Raw genomic sequence first — 26194 nt, 5'->3', positions numbered from 1 at the left:
GGCCTTCCTGACTCCGGGGTCTCCGGTGGGAACTGCTCATGGCTCCTAGAAGCACCCGCTTGGCAGACACAAAAGAGCTCTGTGAGAGATGGGCAGGATTTGCACAGAGGTCACGCTTCAGGTATGATGTCCTCTGGGAAGAAGTCCCTGAATTGTGTCCCCACAGTGCCCCAGCTATTTTGAGGTATTGAATCCAACTAAGAACTGGAAGACTTATTCTCCAGGAACAGTACTACTTTGGACAGGCCCAAGTCCATGTACTTTGGGAAAGCTTATATTTTCCCTAACTTACCGAACTTGCTTATTTTATTCATAAACTACAACAATATTCATAGTAAAAAAAAAATTAATTTCCTTGCTATTAATTTATGTGGCATAGTCCCCAAACCCACACCATGTATACAAAGATTCTTGGAAAAGTCAACCCAGACTAAGATGTTCACCCAACAGCTGTTACCACATTTTCCAATAGAAGGATGAGTTATAAAATGCAACCTGCCAGCTTCAGGGGCATTTGCCTGCTACTTTCTATATCTGCAGAACATTCTAACGATGACCTTTTTCTTGTCATCTCTGACAGACAGAACTTTCTAGGGTGGCTGTATGCAATGTGATGATTTTCTGAATTTTCTGAGGCTTAATGAGGAAGGAGTGTTGAAAAGGTCAGACAGAGATGGCAACATTGATCTGGGAGACTGGCCTACACTCGGTGATCATATTTACCATTCCATCCGGGCACTGTGAGAGTGAAAGGAACACTGTTAATAATAAGTTGGGATAGCAGGACTGAACCAGGAGTGGGATGTCTGAACATCCTAGGTAACTGGGTGCTCCAGGTACTTGCTGGAGGGAAATCAAACACTACTGGTAGGAAGTAACGGTCAGCTCTGAGAGGCAGTGGACAGCCTGACTCATCACCATCTTTATGCCCCGGGGCTGTGCAGATGAGGGATAATGTTAGTGAAATTTGGATCATAGATTGACAAAGAAAACAAGTGGCTATAACAATCAGCCTTAGGGCTTCTTTCTTTTTCTCCATTACCTCTCAAATGGCTCTACAGATCCACTCTCCAAACCACTCTTCAGTCAGATTCCCCATTCTTGCTTCCTGATTGAATACACAGCTTGAGAGAGGGAAACCATGTAAGTGTGCTTTCAAAACCAGATGGCACAAGTACTATTGACTGTTGGCCTGTGACCCAGCTCACTGTGTCTTGTTGGACAGAACCCCAGAAGTAATAGCCTGCAGACAGCTCCTCAGGGTCTTTTCCCTCTACCTTAAGAGAGAGGACTTGCACAGGGAAGTCTGAGCTCAGCTAGAAGTTCCACCTTGCCTCACTCAATCTCCTCATGCTGTCCTCACTCGTGGGACTACATCTTTTTATATTGACATTCATTTCTTTGGTGTCCATTTTTACATTTAGTCAGCCTCACACATATCCAATTAATGTAATAAATGCCTACAGGCTCTTTGTTCACTCTCAGTGATAAGACTTGCACAAATTTTTACAGAAGAGAATTGCTTCTTGTTACAACTTCCATTGGGTCTACTCCTTCCTAAAATAGTTCATTAGGATACTGTTATTTTTTTTTTCCACTCATGTAAAACACATTATCTTTGTCAGATTAAAGAATCATGGTGAATCCTCTATAATTGTGTTAATATAAAATATGGCCCCAAAGGGAGGCTCCAATGACCCAAGAAGAAATATTCAGGAGAAAAATCAGCCAACCAAACTCTAGACTCTTTCTGAGATCACCCCCCGTCCCCCTGCCCATGCATTTGTACCATGATAATAATAAGAATAAACTTTTATTTATTTTTTTAGAGATTACCTTGTGTGAAATCCTGTCTACTGATATAACTATTATATGTATATTATTTTATTTAATCTTCAGAAGAACCCTATGATGTAGGTAGTATTATTAGCTCCATTTTTTTCAGATTATGAAAGCAGGCCAGAGAAATTAAGAAATTTGCTCAACTGGTGCTAAACCATTTGTAAACCACCTGATTCTGGGTCAGGGTTTCATAGCAGCTCCCTTGCTGCAATCTATTGAAAGTCAGCCCTTTTGAACAAAACAAAACAAAACAAAACAAAAAAATTTGCTCAAGGTAAAACAAGCAGTAGGTAGCATTTGAACCCAGGCAGTCTGGTTCTAGAGTTCATGCTCTTATCTCCTTAACTATTTTTGCATGCTTGGCCTCTGAATGAAGTCTGACCCTTTGGTGTCCACTGCTGCTGTAAAGCTGTGTGAAAAGGTTTGTTTAGCATGCCCTCCAGCTATTTCTATACATCTCTATGAATCAGCATGGCATTCATCTTTGTTGAAATCTTGGGACTTCAATATAGCTTCAGTTATCTAATAAAGAACATATATTTAAGTTTATAAATGAAAAAATTCAAGAAGTGAAACAACTTGTCTTGGCACTAACATGTAGGTAGAATTTTCTAAATACAATGTTAACATTGCCAAGGTCTCTTTTCATTTAAGGAAAACCATAACCACTGAAACTATTTGAGTCTCTGAAAAAGTCACTATCTCTGAGGGAAGTATCAAACAGCTCCCAGTAGAATGCAACAGTCAGCTACATGGAGGCTGAGGGCAGCCTGGCCCATTATTATATTAAAAACTTGGATTGCCAAAGATCGAGGGCTGTCCTAGTTCTCAGTACAAAGAAGAAGAAATAGACAATGAAAGGGATGAAGGAGGTTACTTTAGAGATGGAAATGGTTAACAGCAAAAACTATCATATCACACACACACACACACACACACACACACAGTTTCATGAGGAAAATTCAAACTGCTTGTTTGACTTTAGTGGTTGAGTCTATCTAAACAATAAGGTAATACTGGAGAGGTAGTCACACACACAATATCTGTTAAATGGTCTGAGTTCTGATTATTGCAGTAATAATGGTATCACCATTTTCATTAAAAACCACAGAGACAAACTCAAACCTGCACTCATATACAACCTGACAAACCTCTTCGGGTTTTTACGGGAAACCTTTCCAAACATCTCTCCAGTGCACGGTCCTGCGTGGCAGCGAGCAGCCATGAAGGGCTGAGAGGGTTTGCTGAAATGGGAACAGATGCCCTGCTTCTCCTTTCAAGTGTGCCTCATTCCTCCAGCACACAATGCTGAAGCAATTCCTTTCCCAGGCTTTCTTTTATTTTTTAACACTAGTACAGTGGGAAAAAGTTTCTGCCACAGCAAAGCAAGGTCCAGGCTTTTGTGAAACATGTCCTTTTCATCCAATGGGCAATAATGTATAGATTCTAATGGAATAAATCTGAAATACTTTACTGTAGAAGATTTGTCCCCATTGAAAACAAATCTTGATTAGATGATTATTCAGAGACTGTATAAGGAGGAATGGTGTGAAAATGCTGACTCCATTCTTTCCTAGATTGGCACTGAATAGGCATTTGGGCTATTCAAAAAAAAAAAAAGAGAGAAAAAAATCTCACACTCTACAAAACCATACAACTTTACAAAGATGATGCATACTTGGGAAGGCCACCACACCTAAAACCCCCACAGTGGTATGAACACAGAAATGATGTCAGTGAAAAAAAGTGAATAAAAATAGTTTTTGAGTGTTTTAAAATAATAACCTGTCTCCTTTTCACTGGAGTACACATACAGAGGCAGCCTGTGATGGCATTCACTAGAAACATGCGAGGAATTCTACTCTGAAAGTGATCATGCATTCGAAGTTACTATGTTCCTTGGGTGAGCACAATATGGATGGGGCTGAAACAGGAGGGAGCACAAAAGGGAACGCCTGCTTGCGCTGAAATAGGTGACAGAGGGCCCAGCTCTCTGTTTTGTAGGAACCCAGCTGCTCTGTCCCTTAAGCTGCGGGGGTCCGGGATAGGACTTAGCATGAGAATAAAAAGCTGCCAGTGCACAAGGGAAAATGAACAAGAAAGGAAACAGCAGGCAATACACTCTCTTTTAATTAGGTGTGAACTCCAGTGCTTCCTCCATCCGGATATGTAAAATGAGAATAGTGCCAGAAATGCTGTAGAGGGAGATGGGAATGTGAAGTCTCTGTGACTTGGGAGGAAACACCAGCCCTCCAATTAAAACCAACAGGAATTTCGGTCAACAGCCCTAAGTCCAAAGGGCCGAAAAGCCCTCGAGCTTTCAATCTGGGCCACCAGGTTCACGTGAGGAAAGTGGGTCAGTACGTGAAATAGGGCCAGGGTGGCCAGGCCTCCACAACCCAGCCTCTTCCCACCTTGTACCTCAACACCTTTATGCTGAAGTTGTTCTTTCCTAGATGAGCTGGTAAGTGATCTTAAGCCATCACATGTTGGTCACACTAGGAAAGAGCCATTCGTCTCTGGATAACATAGGGATGAATGAGGTGACTCAGGTCCTTTACTCCCTAAAGCAACATCAGTTGCTCTGCCAGGGGTGGGACTTCAGTGTCTACTTCACTTAAATTCTGAGGGAGACTCGCTGAGGCATGGGCTACAGGGGGATAGCGGTTGCTAGCACAGTTTCCGCCGTCTAGAGCAGATGGCTCTCTCTGTCTCACTGGCTTCTTCACACCCTTCGAGGGAGGGTGGCTGGTGACATTGGGGAAATCACTTTGTGAATGGAAGGCGACAGGCAGAGCAAGACCTCATTTCCTACCCTGGCTCCATATACCTCGCAGACAGCAAGTGCCATTGCCCCTGTGAGTGAACCATGGGAGGGTTATCAGCCTATGGGAAGGAGTGCAGCCCTGCTTTACTTACCCATTCCTGAGTGGAAAGGGGATGCTTTGGGCCAGCTGCCAGGGGCTGATCTCCTTTATCTTCCAGATTATCTAGGCCCAGGGTACAAGAACCATTAGAGATCATCATGGTTTTGTGTGATTTTTTTAAAAAAATAATTGGTAACAGAATTCTTCTCATAAAACATAAATAAATTGTTCAACTTTCAGAAATTTAACTTTCAAACATATTTTCAGAAATATACCACTTATGAAAGTTGGGGATAGCCCATATATAATTGTGTAGGCATGACTTTCTATGTTAGTTAGAGATATTAAAAATTATTAAGTTGTTTAAAGTGTTTACAACACCATTATATCTGTGATCTCAATACTACACTTGAATATGTCTTTCATATTACTTAAAATGTCATTCATATATGTAACATTTCTGGAACACATTTTAAGTATTCATAAGTCCTTAAGATGTATGCAAGGCTTTAGGGGGTACATCTACATTTTTTTCATGAATGGACATGTTCCTATTTTCATAGGAATAAGGTCAGTGGCTTTTATTAGAATCTCAAAAGGTCTGTGTTCTCCCAAGTTAAGACCCATGGATTGAGAGATTCAATTATCTCTCCTTAAGTAGCTCTTAAAAACTTTCAATAATCAAAGCCTTTGCAGCTGATACAACCTTCACCACTGTATCTGATGCATCAGGTCTGAACTGATGTTTCCCATTTATTTCAAATTGAGCTGATGTTCTTTTTTACAATAAGCTCAACAACCTTAGCCAAACTGACAGAAGTTATTACCTTTCAGAAGAGAATGATTTAAAAATAAAATGAGACTGAAAGGGAAAAGAGAAAAAAAGAGAAGGCAAATGTAGATAATACTAACCCTAGCTGAGATAGGGTGGAATATAACCAGCCACATAGTGTTATGATTGTTGAAGCCAACTAATATTTAGTAAAACTTGGTTTGAATCAGATTTTTATCAGAGTGGATCCCCTTGGACAGTTAACACAAATCCAGAGAAGAGCTACAAAACAATGTTTAACTTTTGCTTTTTTACTGTAAAAATAAGATTTTGTGGTATATATTGAATAAAATATAAGTACAAACTAAATATGCAATCCTAATATAGCCAACAAGATAGAGTTCATCTGCAAGCTCTGTAGTACTTCAAACAGGCCACCTACTCATACTTTTCTCTCTCCCTTCCTTGCCTTTCTATCCATCCTTCCTTCCTCCTTCTTCTCTTTCCCTCTTTCCTCCTATTAAACCATTAAATTCACTAAGCTTCAAATATGGGCAACAAGAGGCCAAAATGGTAAAGCTGGACAACATGCCTCGTAATTTTCAGGCTCATCTCCAAAACAGAACTGTTGATCCTTTTCTGCTTTCATTCTACCCAAAGGTAAAAGCCTTAAACTTTTTCTGAAGGATGGGGCTAGACTGATATTAATAGTGGAATCCAAAGGAAGAAGTAATTCTAGGGAAGTCTTTTTCACTGGGCTTTGGAGGCTCAGTGTCCTTCAGGTAGCCCAGGTCTTAGCTTTGCCTGATTTCAAATGAGGCCTGCTGTCATTTCTCGGAGGGGACTAAGAAATATCTGACCATATGTATAACATTGCAAATTCAAGTGATGGGTGAAGTTGTTTTTGTGGTCACTTGAATTTTCAGCCATTAATAACGGAAATATTCACTGATGGATTCACATCAGTGGAAGAAATTCATCCTTAAGGACTTTTGGTATTTGAAATGTACATTAATCAATCAACTTCTCCCAGACCTCATTGCTCAGGAGAAGCTCATTCTTCTTTTATCTTTCTGGACTCTGTGAATATCATAACAAACTCAGAATCAAAATTTAGGCTAATTTCATAGGATTTCATGGTATGGTTTTCTATATAAAATTTACCCCCAGTCTCATGCCAGTGTCAGTTTCTTATTTTACCCCTATTCTGATTTCTCTTTGATACTTAGATATAAATACATTTCCTAACGAGTTCCAGTCAAAATGGTAGTGTAGGCAAGTACTGTGCTCCTCTCCTCCCATGACTACATCAAAATTATAATTTCAATTCTAGAGCAATCTACCTGGAGAACCATCTGAATACTAACTGAACAGAATTCCTATAACGGAAGATGTAAAGAATAGGTGACCTTGAGGCTGATAGGAGGGAGAGGTAAAATAGGTTGGTCCCATGCCCTCATGTGGATGTTAAAGTTGGGAAGGATATCTTGTCTGCAGAGGTTACCACCAAGGAGCAAGGGGTCTCAGCCCCGTACCAGGCTTGTAGCTCAGGGATCCAGTGCTAGGAAGAGTAGTCCGCACAACACTTGGCTGTGAAGATCAGTAGCAATTCTGTCCCCATGAGACCGAGGGTGAATGGAAACACAAGTCTTCTTAAAGAGCCTGAGCACAGACTCACTTGCCCATAAGCACTCACTCTGAGCTTCAGCAAAGAGACATCAGCTCAAAGGGTGCCAGAGATATATGGGGAAAGACTGAACTGTGTGTCTTGGGCAGTGTGAGAGGGTTACCAATTAGCTCCCTACGTTCATGCAGCCTGCAGGGGCAGGCAGGGCAAAATATGAACCTACATTAATCAGGAAAACACTGCTCACCTCATCCTGGTGACTCCCTGACACCTCATCCCAGCCAACTTGTAGCCATTCCCCTCAGTTGAGACAGAGGGCTACTGGAAACCAAACTGTACTCTTAAAGGACCCACGCAGAGATGCAATTGCTCACAGACACTCACCCTCAGCTCCAGCGAAGGGACAGCAGCTCAAAAGACATCAGAGTTGTGCAAGCAGAAAATGAATTGTGTGGCTTCAGGATGAGGGCTGCCATTGTCCCTGGGTTGAGCCCTCCCCTCATACAGCACAGGGGCAGATGAGGGCCAAATATGCACTGGCATTAACCTGTTGAACACTACTCACACCACTTGGGTGATTCCCAGAGGCCAAGTTCCACTCAACTCACATATTGCCCTTGGCTCTTTTTGGAGCCCTGCCTCACAGGCAGCCTTGATTCATGCTACAACCTTTCTTAAAAACTCCACAAAGTCTGCAGGCCCAGGCAGGTGCTGGCTGCCCTCAGTGTGCACTGTGCCTTTTGCCGAGTGGCCCCAGGCCTGGCACAGGTGGCAGCTGGCTTTGAGTTGCAACATGACCTCTCCCATGCACCTCCAGGCCCAGCACATGCAGCTGTCAACTATGAATCGTTCAGTAACTTCTATTAGGTGGCCTTGGGTCAGGCACAGAGAGTGGAGCAGTGACTGACCTCAAGTCTACACTGGAACACTCCCAAGAGGCCACAAAACAAAAAACCCAGTGGCCAGCCCAAGACCACAAAAAAAAAAAACACCACCCAAATAGCTCCACAAATGACATACCCAAAGAGTGATCTCAGAAGGCACCAAATTCCTACTGTTAATCTTGCTCTATGGGGTCAGCTCAATCTATGGTTGTGGCTAGTCCTCACAGACAGTCAGTCTGAGGGTGAATCCCATCTACTGGTGCTCACACAGCAATGAAAGCTAAATTACAACAGGAGGGTACACAAATCTACACAAGGAATACTCTTAGAGTACCAAAGTCATGTGACCAAGGATACTATACCAATAGGCCCCACAGGACACCTACTACATAAAGCCACCTGGCCAAGACTTGGAGATATAGTATATCTAACTAGTAAAGAGAAACAAACATGCAGAGGCAGCCAAAATTAAGATTCAAAGAAACATGTTCTAAATGAAAACTCCCCAAAAAGAACTATACCAAATGGAAGCAAGCAATTTACCAGATAGAGAGACACTTGTTATAGGATGCTCAATGGACTTAGGAGAAGAATAGATCAACTAATAGATAGGAGACATAAAAAGAGACATAGAAACCATTTCAAAAGTCAGGAATTAAGAATGCATTCTGAAATAAAGATCATAATAGAAGGAATCAAGAGCAAATTAGATGAAGCAGAGTATTGAATCAGTGACCTCAAAGGCAAGGTAGCAGAAAACATGCAATCAAAAGAGCAAAAAATAAACAAACATGAAGCTACTTTAAGGGACCTCTGGGACAACATCAAGCATAATGACATTCACATTATAGGAATAGCAGAAGGCAATGAAAGAGAGAGCAAGGAATTGAAAGCCTATTTAATGAAAATATGACTAAAAAGTTGCTTAATCTTGGGTGAAAGAAATACACACACAAATCCAAGAAGTGCCAAATAAGATGATCCCAAAGAGGCCCACACAAAGAAATATCATAATTAAAATACCAAGGTTAAAGACAAAGAGAATACTAAAGAGGGCAAGAGAAAAGCAGTTAGTTACCTACAAGGGAGTTTCCATAAGACTTTCAGCTGATTTCTCATCAGAAACTTTGCAGGTCAGAGGGGTTTGCACTAACTATTCAAAGTAATAAAAAGCAAGCACCTACGACCAAGATTACTTTACTCAGCAAGGCTATCATTTAAAATCAAAGGAAAGATAAAGAGCTTCACAGACAAGAAAAAGCTGAAGGAATTCATTACCACCAAATCAGTATTGCAAGAAATGTTAAAGGGACTATTTTAAGAAGAAGAAAATAAATGAGAAAACAAACAAACAAACAAACCCATAAATATGAGTAACAGTTGAAAATAACAACATACCTATCAATAGTCACTTGAAATGTAAATGGATTGAGTGTTGCAATCAAAAGATATAGGGTGGCTGAGTGAATAAGAAAGTAAGACCTATACATATGCTGTCTACAAGAAACCCAGTTCAGATGGAAAGACACATAGAGACTGAAAATGAAAGGATGAAGAAAGATATTTCATGCAAACAGAAGCAAAAAACAAAAAAAGCTGGGGTAGAAATAATTACATCAGACAAAATAACTTTAAAACAAAAGCTATAATAAGAAAGAAAGAAAAACACTACATGATGAAAAAAGGATTAATTCAACAAGAGGTTATAACTCTTTTAAACATTTACCCACCCAATGTAGGGGGAAAAATATATATATACATATATATTTTTTATGGACATAAAGGAGAGTGATAGTAATACAATTATAATTTAAAGCCCAGACAGAAAATGAAAAGGAAACAGTGGCTTTAAATGGCATTTTAGGCCAGATGGATTAAATTAGTATATTTAGAGCATTTCAAAAAGCATCAGAATATAAATTATTTTCAAGTACACATGGAACATTTTACAGGACAGACTATATGCTAGATCATAAAACAAGTCTCCATAAATTTAAGAGGATTGAAATTCTATCAAGCATCTTCTTCAACCACAGTAGTATGGAACTAGAAATCAATTACAAGAAAACTGAAAAATAAACAAACATTTATTTGAGGCTAAATAACACTTTTTTAAACAATAAATAGGTGAACAATGAGTTAAAAAAATAAATCAAACGGTACCTTAAGAAAAATGAATAACTCAACAATCCCCAAATCTATGGGACATAGTGAAAGCAGTCCTAAGAGGAAAATTCATAGCATTATAAGCCTACCTCAAGAAACAGGAAAAAAATCTAAAAGAAACCACCTAACCTTACACCTAAAGGAATTAGAAAAAAGAACAACAAACAAAAACTACAGTTTGTAGAAGGGAGAAAACAATAAAGATAACAGCAGAAATAAGCAAAATAGATTCTTAAAAAAGAAATGATATAGATAGAAAAGGTCAAACTCATCAAGAAAATAAAAGAGGATCCAAATAAATAAAATCATAAATGAAAGAGAATGACAACTGATATCATAAAAATACAAAGTATTATAAGAAAATTCTATGAACAATCATATGCCAACAAATTGAACAAACTGGAAAAAATGGATAAATTCTTAAAAACATAAGATCTTCCAAGACCAAATCAAGAAACAAAAAAATCTGAATAGACCAATAACTAATAGCAAATTGAATCGGTATTAAGAAAAAACTCCCAACAAACAAAAGTCCTGGCTTCACAGATGATGTTTACCAAATATTCAAGGAAGAATTAACACCTGTCCTCAAACTATTCTAAAAAATTCCAAAGGAGGGATGGCTTCCAAGTTGATTTTACAAGGCCAGCATTTTCCTGATTCTAAAACCTGACAAAAACACAATGAAAAGAAAAGTAGAGGCCAATATCCCTGATGAAGATGCAAAAAATTCTCAAAAAATATTAGCAAACTGAATTCAGCAATACATTTAATATATCATATACCATGATCAAGTGGGATTTTAATCCTGGGATGCAAGCTTGATTCCGTATTCACAAATCAATTAATGTGACACACCACATAAACAAAATGAAGGTTCAAAATCATATGCTCGTATCATAGATTCAGCAAAAGCATTTGATAAAATCTAACATTCATTTATAACAAAAACTCTCAGCAAAGTGGGAATAGGGGGAACATGCCTCAATATAATATGACAAACCCACAGTTAATATCATATTCAATGGTGAAAAGTTGAAAGTATTTTCCTTAAGATCAGGAACAATATAAGAATGTCCACTCTCACCACCCTTATTCAACATAGTACTGGAAGTTCTAGCTATATCAATCAGACAAAAAAAAGAAAGAAAAGAAATGGCATCCAAACTGGAAATGAAGAAGACTATATAATTTTCAATATTTGTAGATGATGTCATCTATATATATAAAAGCTTATGTGACTGAAGGACCGAACAACCAGTTGACCAGTTGCTATGATAAGCAATGACCACCAGAAGCAGATGCTCAACACAGGAGCTTCCCTCTGGAGGTCAGTGCACTCCCACAGCCAACCTCCCATGGCTGGCCTACCTCCTGTGGTCCATCTCCCTGACCTGGTGGCCCCAATTGGCCCAGATTGGGACTGGGCAAAATGGCCCCCATCGAACCCAATAACTGGCTAGGACGAGGGACCCCACCCATATATGAATTTATGCACCAGGCCTCTATGACTATATAAAGAGAATGCTAAAGATTCCACCAAGAAATTACTATAATAGAACTGACAAGTGAATTCAGTAAAGTAGCAGGACACAAAATTAATGTTCTGCAAATGGTTGCATTTCTATACACCAATAATGAGCTATTAGTAAGAGTAATTAAGAAAACAATCTTATTACAATTGCATTAAAAAAAAAAAAAAAAAGAAACCTAGGACTCTGGCCATACATCAAAAGTTTGATGGTTCAATTCTAGGTCAGGGCACCATACCTAGGTTGCAGGTTCACTCCCCAGTTAGGGCACAGAGAGGGGCAATTGATTGCTGTTTCTCTCTCATATTAATGCTTCTCTCTCTCTCTCCCCCTTTCTTTTTATCTAAAATCAATAAAAACATACCTCTAGATGAGGATTTTAAAAAAGGAGGGCAGAGAAACTGAATAGACATTTCTCCAAAGAGGACACAGAGACAGACAATGGATATATAAAAAGATGCTCAGCATTACTAACTGGGGAAGTGCCAATTAAAACAACAATGAGATACCACTTCATACTTGTCAGAATGGCTATCAGCAATAAATAAACAAGTGATAGTGAGGGTATGGGGCAAGCGGAACCTTCCTGCATTGTTGGTGGGATTGCAAATTGGTGCAACCCCTGTGGAAAGCAGTATGGGTGTTTCTCTGAAAATTCAAAATAGAACTACCACATGACATATAAATTCCACTTCTGGGTATTTATTGAATGAAATCCAAAACACTAATTTAAAAATATATGCATCCCTATGTTCATTACAGAATTTTTTACAATAGCGAAGATATGGAAGCAACCTAAGTGCCCATCAATATACAATTAGATAAATAAGTGATACATATATACAATGAAATATTACTTGGCCGTAAAAAAAACAAAAAGTACACACACAATGAAATCTTACATTTGTAAAAGCTGAATGGACCAAGAGGATGTTATGCTAAGTAAAATATGTCAGAGAAAGAGAGATACTACTTATACGTAAAATCTAAAAAACAATACAAATGAACAAATACAACAGAAACAGACTCATAGATACAGAGAACAAACTGATTGTTGCCAGATGGGAGGTGGGCGGTGTGGATGGGTAAAAATGGTGAAGGGAGTAATAAATACAATTGATAGTTACAAAATAGTTATGGGGATTTGAAGTACAGCACAGGGAATACAGTCAATAATATTATAATATTGTAATAATTATGTTTGATACCAGGTGGGTATTAGACTTAGGGGAGGGGAGGGGGTGAGAGACACACTTCAAAACTATATAAATGTCTAACCACTATGTGGCACACCTGAAATTAATATAAAATAATATTGAATGCCAACTGTATTGAAAAAATAAAAATTTTAAAAATGGTAAAAAAGTATAATTTCCCACATATTTACTAATATATTAAAAATTCTTTTAAATTAACTTAAATACCTATAATTATAAATATAGTCAAACAATCAGCAAGTAATTGACTACCCACTTTATGGAACCAATCTAAATATTCAGTTTGAGATACTACTAAGCTACATGTTTTCTGAATTCTATACTTTGAGCATCTGATTCCAGTGGAAGTTCAAACACCACGTTTTACTCTGTGAACAAAGGCATTGAGAAGCTCTAATTGTAGGCACATTCTGAGAGACACCTATGACCTCATTCTAAAGCTGAAATGAAATGGCTTCTTTTTTTTTTTTTTTAATATATTTTATTGATTTTGTACAGAGAAGAAGGGAGAGGAATAGAGAGTTAGAAACATCGATGAGAGAGAGTCATCGATCAGCTGCCTCTTGCACACCCCCCACTGGGGATATGCCCACAACCAAGGTACATGCCCTTGACCGGAATCAAACCCGGGACCCCCAGTCCCCAAGCCGATGCTCTATCCATTGAGCCAAACCGGTCCCAGCTGAAATGGCTTCTTGAAGAGGATGGACCTGCTGGACGATCGAGAAAAGGCAGTGAAATCTGAGGTTTTTGCCTTTAAATCCTCTTATATCATAAATCTTTTGAGATATCTTTTAGGGGTTTGATTTTTTCCCCCCTAAAGCTCTTTCCTTACAAATTTAGCTGCTGCCCTATTGTAACCTTTTCTTTTGTTCACTAAATCTGGGGAACAAAAACACAGAGATGCTACATCTGTGGGTGGGATACAAAAATGAACAAAGGGATCTACTTAAATTCACAAAGTATGCAGTTTGAACATGGCTTTGCAGAGGCCTTGAAGAAGGATCATATATTCAAATGCACAAGTTAACAAGTTCCGTCCTTTATTTTTCTTGAAAAGGAATTATTAAATTTAAAAAGTGTTTATATAAAAACCAGCATTTTCAGATTAATCTCTTCTTCTTTTGATCTCTACATCATATGCTTATTTTAAAAGAAAAATAAAATTTTAACTCTAGTGAGTTTAAATATCACACGTAACTCCCAAGAATGGCACTCTCTTTTTTTAAAAAAAATATCATCAATGAAATTAGGTAAGAAATTAATTTTTTTACTTAATTGAAATTCAATGAGTGAGAAAACAGAACTCCATAGTGTCATTTAGACAAAGCTTTTTGACTAAAATAATCAGAGCTTCCCAATTCACAGAACTTCCTTTTGTCCTCTGTTGCTGCACAGGTCTGGCATTGCTTTTGGCTGTGCCTTCCTAAAAAAAAAAAATAAGCTGCTTCCGAAGTGACAGCTGGTTTTCAAGCATAGCTGTTTGCTGATAGGAGGGGCTGCACTATTTCTCTGTGGAAGGTGTGGACTTGAACCTGCTGGGCTGTTTTACTGAGGGATGAAGGTTTTCTCTCTCAAAGCAACAAAGAAAATCCAAGGGAAAAAATAATTGTTTTGCTGAATAACTAGTTAACAGGGAAGCACAGTGGTGAGTTAATGTGGCCAGTTTAAGAGCATAGTTGAAACTACATCTCAACAGCCCACCTAGGGTGATCCATTAGAGAGCCAGGCACAGGATTTCCTTAAGAAAAAATACGATGGACGTTCCTTTTGGCTCATGCTAGGAAGAAGAAGATCCTAAATAAGTGTTGTCAGAATGTAAAGCATTTGGAATCACTGATAAATAAGTGAAGGGGAAGGCATGCTTTGTTATTATTCTTACTAAGGTGTGGCCTGTGGGGATTGGCCCACTGTGGGAGTGCTGCTCATCCCAGTCAGCCAAGGAGTGCTCCTACTGTGGGAGCACACTGACCACCAGGGTACAGCTCCTGCATTGAGCATCTGCCCTCTGGTGGTCAGAGTGTGTCATAGTGGCTGGACGATTGGTCATTCTGGTCGCTCTGCTGTTCGGTTGCTGCGCTTTTGTTATATAGGACTAGAGGCCCAGTGCAAGATTAAATGGTGCACTTGTAGGGTCCACTAAGCCTAACCTACCATCAGGGCCATGTCCGCCACCCTGCGAAGCTCGAATGCTCCCCAGATGCTGCCAGCAGCTCAAGGTGGTCCTCAGATGCTGCCAGTGTCTTACTATGCTCCAGAAGTCCTCCCACTGCGGCCGCTGCGGGACCATCAATGCATCTCCTGGTGGGTCTGGTAGTTGGTCGTGATGCTGTGATGGCATCACGGCCACAGGCCTTTTATGATATAGATTCTCTGTACATGTTTATAGTATATGTATATATTTTATTACATTATTTACATATTATAGGAAAAAGGATAGTAAGCAGTAAGTCTTCTGTAGCTATAGGTACTAATCTAATTATCTCATCTTATTTCACTGAAATAAAATCTCTGTGCTAATCCAAGAAGCTGGACACTTTGCCATCCCTTGCATGTATTGCATGCATACTTCCTTCTCTTCTGAATTTGCCCTGGATTCTGAAATTATTGTGCTTTCTCTACTTATCAAATCTTAAGTACATTCGAGAATCCTATTCAAACTTCTTTCTTCTCTGTGGAGACTTTGAATACTAGAGTCCATCCTGAGTTCTCTTTTCCTAGTTCCCATTGCTTGGCAAGGTAATAAACTGAAACAATGTTTTTACTCCACTGAATTAGAGAACTTTCATAATAATAAGGCAATTAAGAAAGGCCAAGCCTTGTGCACAGTTCTGGGCTCCCTTGCCCATAAGAGGTGTGGCTTCAGAGCCCAAATCAGAAATTAAGCCCTAAAAGCAAAACCTCAAGGCAAAGAGTTTCATTTTAGAATCTACCTTCTCTATGGAGAATTATGCTGGTCCCTTTCTGGGGTAAGGAGCAGAAGGCTGATGCTTTTTTAAAAGACGTATTTATTGATTTTTAGAGGGAGAGGAAAAGAGAGAGAAAGAAACATCTACATCAGAGTGCAACATCGATGGGCTGCCTCCTGCAGTCCCCTACCTGGGATCAAGCCCACAACTGGGACATGGGCCCTGACCAATAATTGAACTTTTCAGTGCATGGGATGATGCTCAACCAACTAAGCCACACGGGCTAGGGCATGATGCTTTGGAGTTAGACCGAGGTGGCCTGACAGTGAGAAAAACAACTTCCCCTCAAAGGGGAAATATGACAAGGTTTGAGTTCTCTGCTTGTACAGGACTCTAGTTGGGGTAATTACATGTCAAGTCACACGCTTAGAGGCTCAAATGAAAAGACACTGATTAACAGTGATGATCTTGGGGCTGGGCCCATGCCCGAGGACCTCCGTGAAGGGTTTCTCTAAAACCAACTAATGTAGTAGTTTCAGGCAGTCAGATGGACAAGGCTCAATGGCATCTTTGTCAGGGGACAAGCAATGTCAATGATGGAGACCACCATGGACTAATAGTCTGACTCTGCCCTAGATTCCATGAGTCTTGTGCAGGTCTAGGGAAGGGGGGAAGAAACCCTGGAACTTCACTGAATTTCTTGCTAACTTGGTGGCCTTGGGTTTGATTTGCTTTAGAAAAATAAAGAAATATTTCTTGTAACTGAATTTTGAAGAAAAAATCTGAAGTTTTAAAACAAGTAGCACATTTAGTCCTTTATAGTATATTATTATTGTTCTCTCTTTGTTGTTTTGTTTGTTTGTTTGTCATTTGTGCCTGTCTTTATCTCTATGAGAATACTCTAAGCTTCTAGAAGGCTACTGCCTTGCATTGTTATACCTACAACTATGACTCCAAATGAATGAATCACTCACACTGCCCAATACTTTTCTTTACACTGAGTAGTTCCTATCTGAGTATTTGTTTGGTAAATTCTCCAATGCACTTAATAGAAATGCTGAGATTAAGAGGCAATCTCAGGGTATACCTTTCCTCTGAGGTTTGTCTACATGTTGTAGTCCCAGGGGGTCTTTCCATCCCTGATATTCCATGTAATCTTCTTCTCCTGCCCTTTGTTACTCTATCTCCTCTCATCAGGGAATAGCCACAGTTCTCTTTTTCAGCATGAATTTAAGGTCTAAGGCAATTGGTTTCTATGTGTTCACTGATTTTCCCACAAACTGTGCTCATTCATTTCTGACACATGCCACACTGTCCCCATCTTTCAGATTCCATTTCCCCAAGAGGCACCTCAATGGTCCTTCTGTCAGCTGAGAATTCAGTGGAATTCAAAGCTCAGCCATACCTTATAACCACCCTACAGTCTGTGAAATGACATAAACAAGATCAGGCCAAACTCCCACCACTCTGGCCTTCCTTAGGGAATCTATGCTGCTTGGTGACAGATGGTACAGAGGTATCCATCATTCAGCTTTGATAATGGGGATTTATATTTGCCTAAACAATGTCAGGAATTGTTTGGAATATTTTCACTTGGTGGCCACTGGGTGTCCTCATTTACAAAGTAAATATGCAATATTTAGTGTAGGTCACCAGAGAGGATAAAAGACACTAGTTTTCTTTTTGGCCTTTCACATTCTGAGTATAATTTATTGCTGAACTCACAACCAGGTCACATATTAGTACTGTTTAAAAACCTCCAGGTCAAACTGCTAAAGTTTATACCCAAAAGTAACTTCTATGGGTTCCAGACATGAATTTACAAGACTGATTCCTCAATAGAGGGGACTGTGATCTGGCTATTAGAATGAGCCCTTATTCATTTGGAAATTGGCATGAAATTTTGACTATCTACAGAGAGAGCCAGTAGGGAAGAACAGAGACAGTCTTAATTTATTCTTAAAAGAAAAGAGAACATCAAATATCTCCATGGGATATTTGTTAGATTCTGTTTTTATCTCAATTTTTTTCTGAAAACAAATTTTAAAAAAATAATGAGAAAGAGAAAATATGTCCTTTACTTGGGAAACCTGAGGCAATATGAAAAACAGTACAAGCAGCTGGGTTACATAATGATTACTAATACTTTTATGTTTAAAGACCAAGAATTCAGTTATTCCTATGTGGACCAGTTACCCCACCTATGACATGAAGATACTGGGGCTCCACAGAGATGTCGAGGACAAATAAAACAGGATGTGGAGGCACACAGGGTTGCTAGGGAGAGAAACCATACACCAGATAGATTGAAGATGTTGCTAACATTCTGACTGTGGCTGAGCCATGGCTGTGTGACTTGGCCCTGATGGCAGATAGGTATCAAGGACAGAGCTCATGCCGATAACACACATTTACCGACTGGGCCACTCGGAGCACCGAGAGTGACCCCTGCTGGGTAGTCACTTTGTGCTCCCTAGAGTGAGTTTTGCACACCTAGGATTGCCAATGCTTCTAAATTTATATTACATACATATCTGAAGAGATTCTTTCCTTGCACAGCCAAAAGGATGTCTACCTCTCCACCTTATAAATTTCTCAAATTTGAGATAGAGAACCACTATACAATACATAGCAGTACTTGCCTTTTTCAAAGGCTAAGTTTACTTTACTGTAATAATTTTTTCCCAATGGTGTAACCCCCCGCACCCCTCCCCCAGCTTAATCAGTATTCTCTATTTCAGTATATGAATGAGTATATGCCATTTCAGTATATGAATGATCGATATGACTCTGTCCAAACCAACAATTTACACAGATAATGTTAGGGAAACTACGGGAAGCTCTGTGAGCTGTTCCCTGCTTTCCAGAGATGCTCTCTGGTCTTATTCGCTTTGCTGAACAACTTTCTGTTGTGCCTCTAGCACAACTGCCTGTAACTCTCAATCAGCCACTTAAATCCTCAGCAATGCACAATAGCCAGGTCACTTTCACTCTGTGGTTCTGCGAGCATCACAGTGTACTCAGAGTGTACAGAGAAGTGTCTCATTTCTTCTAAAGATCCTTAAATTCTGAGGATTTATAGCATTTCTCGACTCCTTAATTAGCAGTTCGTTTTTGAACTACTGTAACCCTGACAGCTCATATCTGCAGAGCCCTGTGGTAGTATTTTCCCCTAGCTTTTGCCCCTTTCAGCTTCCTCAGTTTGCCCCTTTAATTTCGCTTTTAGAGTTACTTGAGGCTCGGTACCTGAACTCCACACAGTCCAGGTCTTATCTGATGTGCCGGCGCCTGGTATGGTCGAAGACACACTGGTGTTTTTGTTCTTGAAGTACAAGACTGATGTTCTGAAATGTAGACTCCAACACAAAGGAGATCATTTGCTCGTTTTAAGTGTCTCTTTTCTTCCCTCCCAGCCTCCTCCTACCCACCCCAATACTTCCTTAGCCCTATGCATCGGCAGCAGATGGTAACTATAGTTCAATGCTGCGTATATACAAAACTGTGCCGTGGAGAATAGGGTGGCTTCAAAGCTAGCTTTCTATTCAAGTAGGATGGCAGAGACTTTTGGAGGAGTGAACTCCTGTCTCATTCATTTAATCCACTCCTCATTCAGCCAGGAATTGTTTTCCTACACGTCCCTCTACTGTCCAGCCAGCTGAATGAGGGTGGGCGTGGAAAACTCTCTGGAGGCCCTTCCAGCAGGAAGGCACTGAGATTCTGTGCCAAGCTCCTGTGACCCTGGCCAGCTCTGCCTGCTGCGGGTCACATCATGCCATTCCCACCAGAGAAGCTTAAGAGCACAGGGAGGAAGTGGGTATTTCAAGAACTGTCTCCTTGCTAGTCTGCCAGTCACGTGCTATATTCTCTAGACAAAGATGAGATCAGGAAAAGGGTGAAACCAGGAGGAGGTTGTGAGGGTTATAGAAAACTGCGGGATGGTACAGTCATGGGAGATGGGAGTGGGAAAACCTTTCCTGTTTGTTGTTTCAAGGTTTGTTGGGGCTTTCATCTAATCATCTGTTTGAGCATCTTGAAAATAAGTATCTATTTTCATGATATCTATCAAAAACAGCACCAGATTATACTACAAAGTTGACCTTAACCCTGCCATATTGCTATTAGAATCAAAACATGTAGCAGCCTACATCTAACAGAAAGTGATTATGTTTTCCCAGCATAAAAACCAGAGGGTATCTGGGATGCACTTCGTTTTGTAGGTCTGCTCAATAAAAAATAAAAACAAAAAAATCAGTGCCTATACTTTACCGATGCGTGAATGCTCACAAATGCACTATACTCTTACTTTCACTCAGTTCACCCCACCTCATTCATTCATTCAATAAGATTTTGCTGAGCACCTACTATGGCAAAGCAGTCTGCTAAGGACCCAGCAGTGAATAAAACTGATAGGATTTCTGCCCTCACAAATTCTTCTGCCTCGCTGAAATAAACATTCAATAATTTGACCACTAGATTGTTATTTGAGGAACAGGAATAATTCATCTTACCCAGTATGTCTTCTTAATCATCTCAAACATATTTCTTGAAGGTCCAAACTTCTTTCAAGAAGTTCTGTCTTAAAGCTCTCTTTTCACTGTTATATTTATTCCTTTTTTGGCCACAGTGTTGACAGTTCAGATTGCAACTGCTATCTTCCTCACGCACCCCTCACCCCCTCCTGTGGGATTTGTAACCCTGAAGATTGAGGACCTTTGCTTTTCAAGCTACACATATATTTTCTCTGTAAATATTGTACCATCTAATTTGTGTCTTTGGATTCTACTGATTAGCCATCAACATATGACTTAAGGAACACTGCATATGAGATGCAGATATCAAGACTCAATAAGTTATCACTTTAAAGGTCTGACTTGGGATTTATATAGACTTGTATCTAATCTCTTTGAGCACACGTGTCAAACACAAGGCCCGCGGGCCAAATCCGTCCCGCCAGGCCTTGCAATGTGGCCCGCACCGCGCTGTCATCACTGCACTCCGCTGCGTTTCCATCACAATGACAGTTTATGACTGTTCAGTAAACCATTCGGCCCGCGATTTAGGCTGGATTTTAGATTTTGGCCCCTTCTCTGATTGAGTTCGACACCCCTATCTTTGAGCATTGGATCTGCAACTATTATTGAGAGACTCAGAGCTCCAATTTTGTACCCATGCATCCCTGAAATTGTATTCTCAGCAAAGGTGCTCAGGAGTTAAGAGAAGCAAATGTCTAAAATTATCTCCACACATTACCAATAACTATGTGGGATAGGCAAACCTCACTAGGTACAACAAGCCAACAGGTCTTACTGAGTATCTTACTATATATTTTTTTCAACTACTTCAACCTGCTTTAGCATTGAAGAAGGCTAGTGAGTGGGTAATTAAGAGCAAGCCTCCTGTGCCGTGAGACACATTTACTCTCCTGACTTTACCTCTATTTTGAATTATTTCAAAATACTCTGAAGCCATTGCGTAGACTGTCTTTCAAAAAGTAAAAGGTGCAGCCGAAACCGGTTTGGCTCAGTGGTAGAGCGTCGGTCTGCGGACTGAAGGGTCCCGGGTTCGATTCTGGTCAGGGGCATGTACGTTGGTTGCAGGCATATCCCTGGTAGGGGGTGTGCAAGAGGCAGCTGGTCGATGTTCTTCTCTCACCAATGTTTCTAGCTCTCTCTCTCTCTCCTTTCCTCTCTGTAAAAAATCAATAAAATATATTTAAAAAAAAAGTAAAAGGTGCATTTCTTTGGTTGTAAGTAGCTCTCTTTGTAGGAAAGGGCTCTGTGATGTGCAGCACAGCCGTTTGCCCATGCTCGGGACCTGGTGCTTTGACCTTTTGCAGGTATTAAGGCTGGACGGTGGCTATAGTTAAAGGACACCTGAGGGTGCATGGTAGGACCTTGGACAGGTTCTGCCATGCATTTTGATATAAGAGAGACACAAGTCCATTCTCTATAATTAGGAAACCCCTCATTGATTAAAATGCACTTGAGGACAAGAAGGAACTTAATAGATTAATACTATAATATAGACAATATTCTAAACCTTCCCTATACAAAGAAGAACACATTCAGAAAGGTGTTTTTGTGTGTGTGTTTTTTAACTTCTCTGTGTCACAGTTTCTTTATCTGTTTTGTAATGATGATGAAATGTTTTGACCTGAAGTAGATACTTAGTGATACTTAGTTTTTCTCTTCCAAATTTAGAGAAAAACAAGACAAATGAAGGAATAAAAGAAGGTAAACAATAATTGAGGGGCTTCCCTGCCTATCCAGGCCTGACTCCAAGAAGGGACAAGAAGAGGCCTGCTTTGTCCCGAGGTGCAGAGTTGGGGCTCTCTGACCGGCCCTCTCCGACCGGCCCGGAGCTTTGGGCTCTGCCATTATCAGGGGGAAGGACAGGACACCTGCCAAAACCTTCCTTCATGGTGCATCAATTTTAGTTCATATTTACTTAGTAATTTAAAACACTTAAACTATAGCTAATGCTGAGATTCACTGAGTGCTGGCTGCCTGTCTGGTGCTGTGCTAGGGGCTTTACATGCAAAATTCCATCTAATTTCTATAATAACCCAGTGAGAGAGATGCCTTTTTCATTCCCATTATGCATATGAGGAAATGACAGCATGGGAGGTGAAGTAAAGGCATAAAAATGCATTCATAGGCTGAAGTTCACATTAGAAAGAGCAAATAACTAGACCATGGGGGTAAAAAAACATTTCCTGAGCAACTTATGTTGCAAATTAGTCCATTATCATGTTCTAGAAACAGCGTTAGAAGTCTGCTATCACACCTGCCCGGCCCTGCGGGCAGAAAGAAGGCACCTGAAAGGGCTCCAGGAGTCAGCTGCCTTTGGATGTTCACGTCGGACATCTCTGTGCTTCTGAGTTTACTCATGGGGCCAGGCTGGGAGGTGCAGATTCTGACTGGAACATGTCCTGAGGAAGTGGCCCTTTCATTTTTATAGTTCCCTGGCCCTAACCTAACGAAAGTTAGACATTGTGTCTCAGAGCAGCACACAGAAGCATACATGTTTGGGCACATCTGCTCAGGGATGGCTCTCAGTCATGCCAGCAGTGGAGCTGAATGCCTCCAGGTTTAGGATGCCCCCTCTGGAGGGAGGAGTCCCTCTGCCGAAAGCCTCTGCTTCAAGGACAGCAGGTCTGCTGTGCAGTGCGTGTCTCGGCATGTTAACCCAGGGTTATGAGGCCACGCCAGGGGCCCGCATCTGGGGGTTTTCTTAAAATAGCAAAAAGCACTCAGGCCTGCTTGGAGAGGCCTACAGAACTTTCCTGAGTAAAGCATATGCATCTCTCCCCTGGGCTAACGTCTAATGGCTGACGTTCAGAATCTGCATGTGTTTTCCCATGAGACATGGGATCAAGCTCTGCAGCTCAAATTTATATTCACTTTTCTTCCAGTATCTCTCTTATATGGCCAGTTGAGATATGAGGCAAAGAGACAATAGCTGATTATAAAGGAAAGAAAATGATTACAGTAAAAAACTAAATGACAGCGTTAACTTAGTTACTACTTCTTAAAGTTCTTCATGTGGGGTACTAAGCGCCACACAAAACTTCCTTAAAAATTATGCATGGTCTGGAATAATACTGCATGAAATCTTGGAATAAAGTGGATAACTTGAACCTACCTAAAACCACTGAGGTAAGTGAGAAGGAGGACATTCTTTTTTGAAGTTGGAGAGGACAGGTCCATTTTGATGGACCCTGAATTCATTCCTCCTTGGGAAATTATAAAGACCCATATTCAAAACTCTTCCATGCAGTTGTTTATATATCTTACAATAGTGAAAAAAAATCCTTATTAGTTTTACAGGTATTTTAATAGCAGAATAAGAAAACAATTAATTCATTTGGTTCCAGTCCTAAAGTAGAGTAACTGCAGATATTGTGTGTCCAGGTGCCAGGGCCTAAGGGATGTCTTCGATCATCAAAAAAGCAATATAGTGGAGGTAAACAAGTTTCAAAAATTCCACAAATAATGGACCTGAGGATATCTTGTGACAATGATACAGAATGTGAGAACAACACATAGGTTTGTTATTAATTACTACAGAGCTTGAATCGGACCTCTCAGGAAAGGAGTTCACAGAATGTGGCATTTTAAAAAGATTCTGCTTTGAGATAACTTACTTGAAAGAATTGTTAGAAAATGTAAATGTTTCAAGTATATGACACCTGTCCTCTGCCTAATGCTCAGACTGTAGAAGGTGAGTGGAGATTTGTGAAATCACCTGAAGACAGGTAACAATTCTTTCTAAACATCGCTACTTATTGGCTAAAAGAAAGAGAAAGCAATATTGGAAGGAAGTGGAGAGAGAATTAATATAATAAAATTATTGATTCCTTGGGCTTGGGTAATGACTTCAAATTTCATTTACATATATTTATCATTCCAATTGCCCTGCAAAATGGGAGCTCCAGTTCTTCCTCATTGGCCTGTTTAACCGCAGTCTTCCTGAACACAGGTTTCTGTTCTTCAGCCTATAATTGAGCTTGGGGTTCCTATAACAATAAAAATTTTCACTACCCTGCTTTTGTGTTAACTATTTAGCATTTCTTTTGAAATCATTAAACGTCTTTATTTTTTTTAATTTATTTATTGATTAAGGTATTACATATTTGTCCTCTTCCCTCCATTACCTTTCCCCTCACTCCCCCCCCCCTCCCCACTCATGCCCTCACCACCCTGTTGTCTGTAACCACTGGTCAGGCTTATATGCATGCATACAAGTCCTTTGGTTGGTTTCTCCCCCTTACCCCCACCCTCCCCTGACTTCCCTCTGAGGTTTACCAGTCTGATCTATGCTTCTCTATCTCTGGATCTGTTTTTGTTCATCAGTTTATGTTGTTCATTATTTCACATAGATCAGTGAGATCATGTGATATTTATCTTTCTCTGACTGGCTTATTTTACTTAGCATAATGCTCTCCAGTTCCAACCATTAAATGTCTTTAAAAAGTAGTTCATAATTGTTGCCTTCCCACTTATCCTGAACTCCTTTCATGGTGTTTCTGGGATGTACTTGACTTCTCTCTTGACAACCACCAGGAAGCCACCAACACTACTGACCCTCCCTCCCTGATGGACCCTCTGCAGCATCCTGGTTTTCCTCCTATGTCTCAGACCCTCTGTCTTTTTCTTCCTTTGATGATACTCATTCTCTTTTTTAGCAGTTATTATAAATATTCCCCAAGGTTCCATCCCCCCCCCCTTTTTTTTTGTCAACAAAAGCCATCGTGGAGTTTACGTCCACATTTATGGCCTAAAGTAAGGCCTCTTGGCAAAGTATTTGTTGGCCCTCATTTCAAACCTTCTGCTGCACTCCCACCCCATGTGTGACTCAGTATCAGCCTTCCCTGGCAGCTCATACTCGGCACCGCGGAAAACTGAACTGTATTCTTTTCCTCTAAACACTTCTTTTTCATCTTCTTTTGCCGATATCTTGGCCATATCTTTCATGACTTCCTCTCTCACTACACAGTCAGCTCCCAGTGTCCACCCTCATTCATAGTCTGGCTTCTCTCCACTCCCTGCCACCAGCAACCCTCAAGTTACCAATAGTCTGAGCTACTGAAAGGCTTCTAGGGCCCTCTCCTCACTCCAGTCACCCCCCTTCCCACTGCCTCCCCCCCCCCCCACATACATGCATGCTTCACATGCCTATTGCTAAAGTAGATCTTCCCATAGCGAAGTCCTGATCCTGTGCAACTCCTTATTCAAGCCTCTCACAGATCTGCAGCAGAATGCAAAATCCTCACACCTTACTTTATTCCTCACCTCTCATGAAGTTTCATTCATCTTTTAAGAGAGCACGAATGAGACTTCTCTGATACACTGTTACTGTTTAGGATAGATTTTATTAATCTAACTTCTAAGATTAAGATATCCTTTATTAACTTTCTAACTTCTAAGATAAAAATGATTTGAGGACATATACTAAATTTTAAAATCCCTGGTGGCAGAGACCATTTGGTTCTACCTTTGTTTTGTACCCACAGAGAACTCGGTGTAGTGTTGGGCACACAGACCTGCTTATATGGTGGCCACATGAGTGATCTCTGCTCTGGTGCACCCAGGTATGAGGGGCGGAGCTCTATCTTTCCTATGAGACTGTGAACATAGGCTCTGGTTTCTGGCCATGGTCCTCCACATTGAAATCATTCAAGAAACTGATGAGATGAATAATCCTGACTCCCTTTATATTCAGAAAACATACATTCTCTTAGAATCAGACTCAGTAACAGGCAGTAGAGTATGAATCCCTACTTAAAAGGGTTCTAATTAGGGGTTTTCCCCTCTGCTGGGAACCTTTTGGTATGAGGCCGGCCCTCTTTGGGCCTTGGTTTCCTCATCTGTATAAT

General features: G+C 40.3%; 1 protein-coding gene across 11 annotated transcripts in view; it reads right to left on the bottom strand.

Annotated features, from left to right (window-relative positions):
• ZBTB20 (zinc finger and BTB domain containing 20) overlaps positions 1-26194 on the bottom strand; it is an 821112-nt gene that overhangs the window by 36833 nt on the left and 758085 nt on the right. The window contains exon 10 of one of the 11 annotated variants that reach the window (XM_045583978.1): positions 4762-4832. The exons of the other annotated variants lie outside the window; for them this stretch is intronic. Within the exon in view, the coding sequence (XP_045439934.1) occupies positions 4762-4765 (4 nt within the window). The 5' untranslated portion in view covers positions 4766-4832. The remainder of the gene's footprint in view (positions 1-4761; positions 4833-26194) is intronic. 11 annotated transcript variants of the gene reach the window in all.

This window comes from Pipistrellus kuhlii, unplaced genomic scaffold (assembly GCF_014108245.1).
Source record: "Pipistrellus kuhlii isolate mPipKuh1 unplaced genomic scaffold, mPipKuh1.p scaffold_m20_p_2, whole genome shotgun sequence".
NCBI classification, from domain to species: domain Eukaryota; kingdom Metazoa; phylum Chordata; class Mammalia; order Chiroptera; family Vespertilionidae; genus Pipistrellus; species Pipistrellus kuhlii.
Note: the sequence above shows the minus strand (reverse complement) of the source record. Positions and strands in the feature narration are given on the sequence as shown.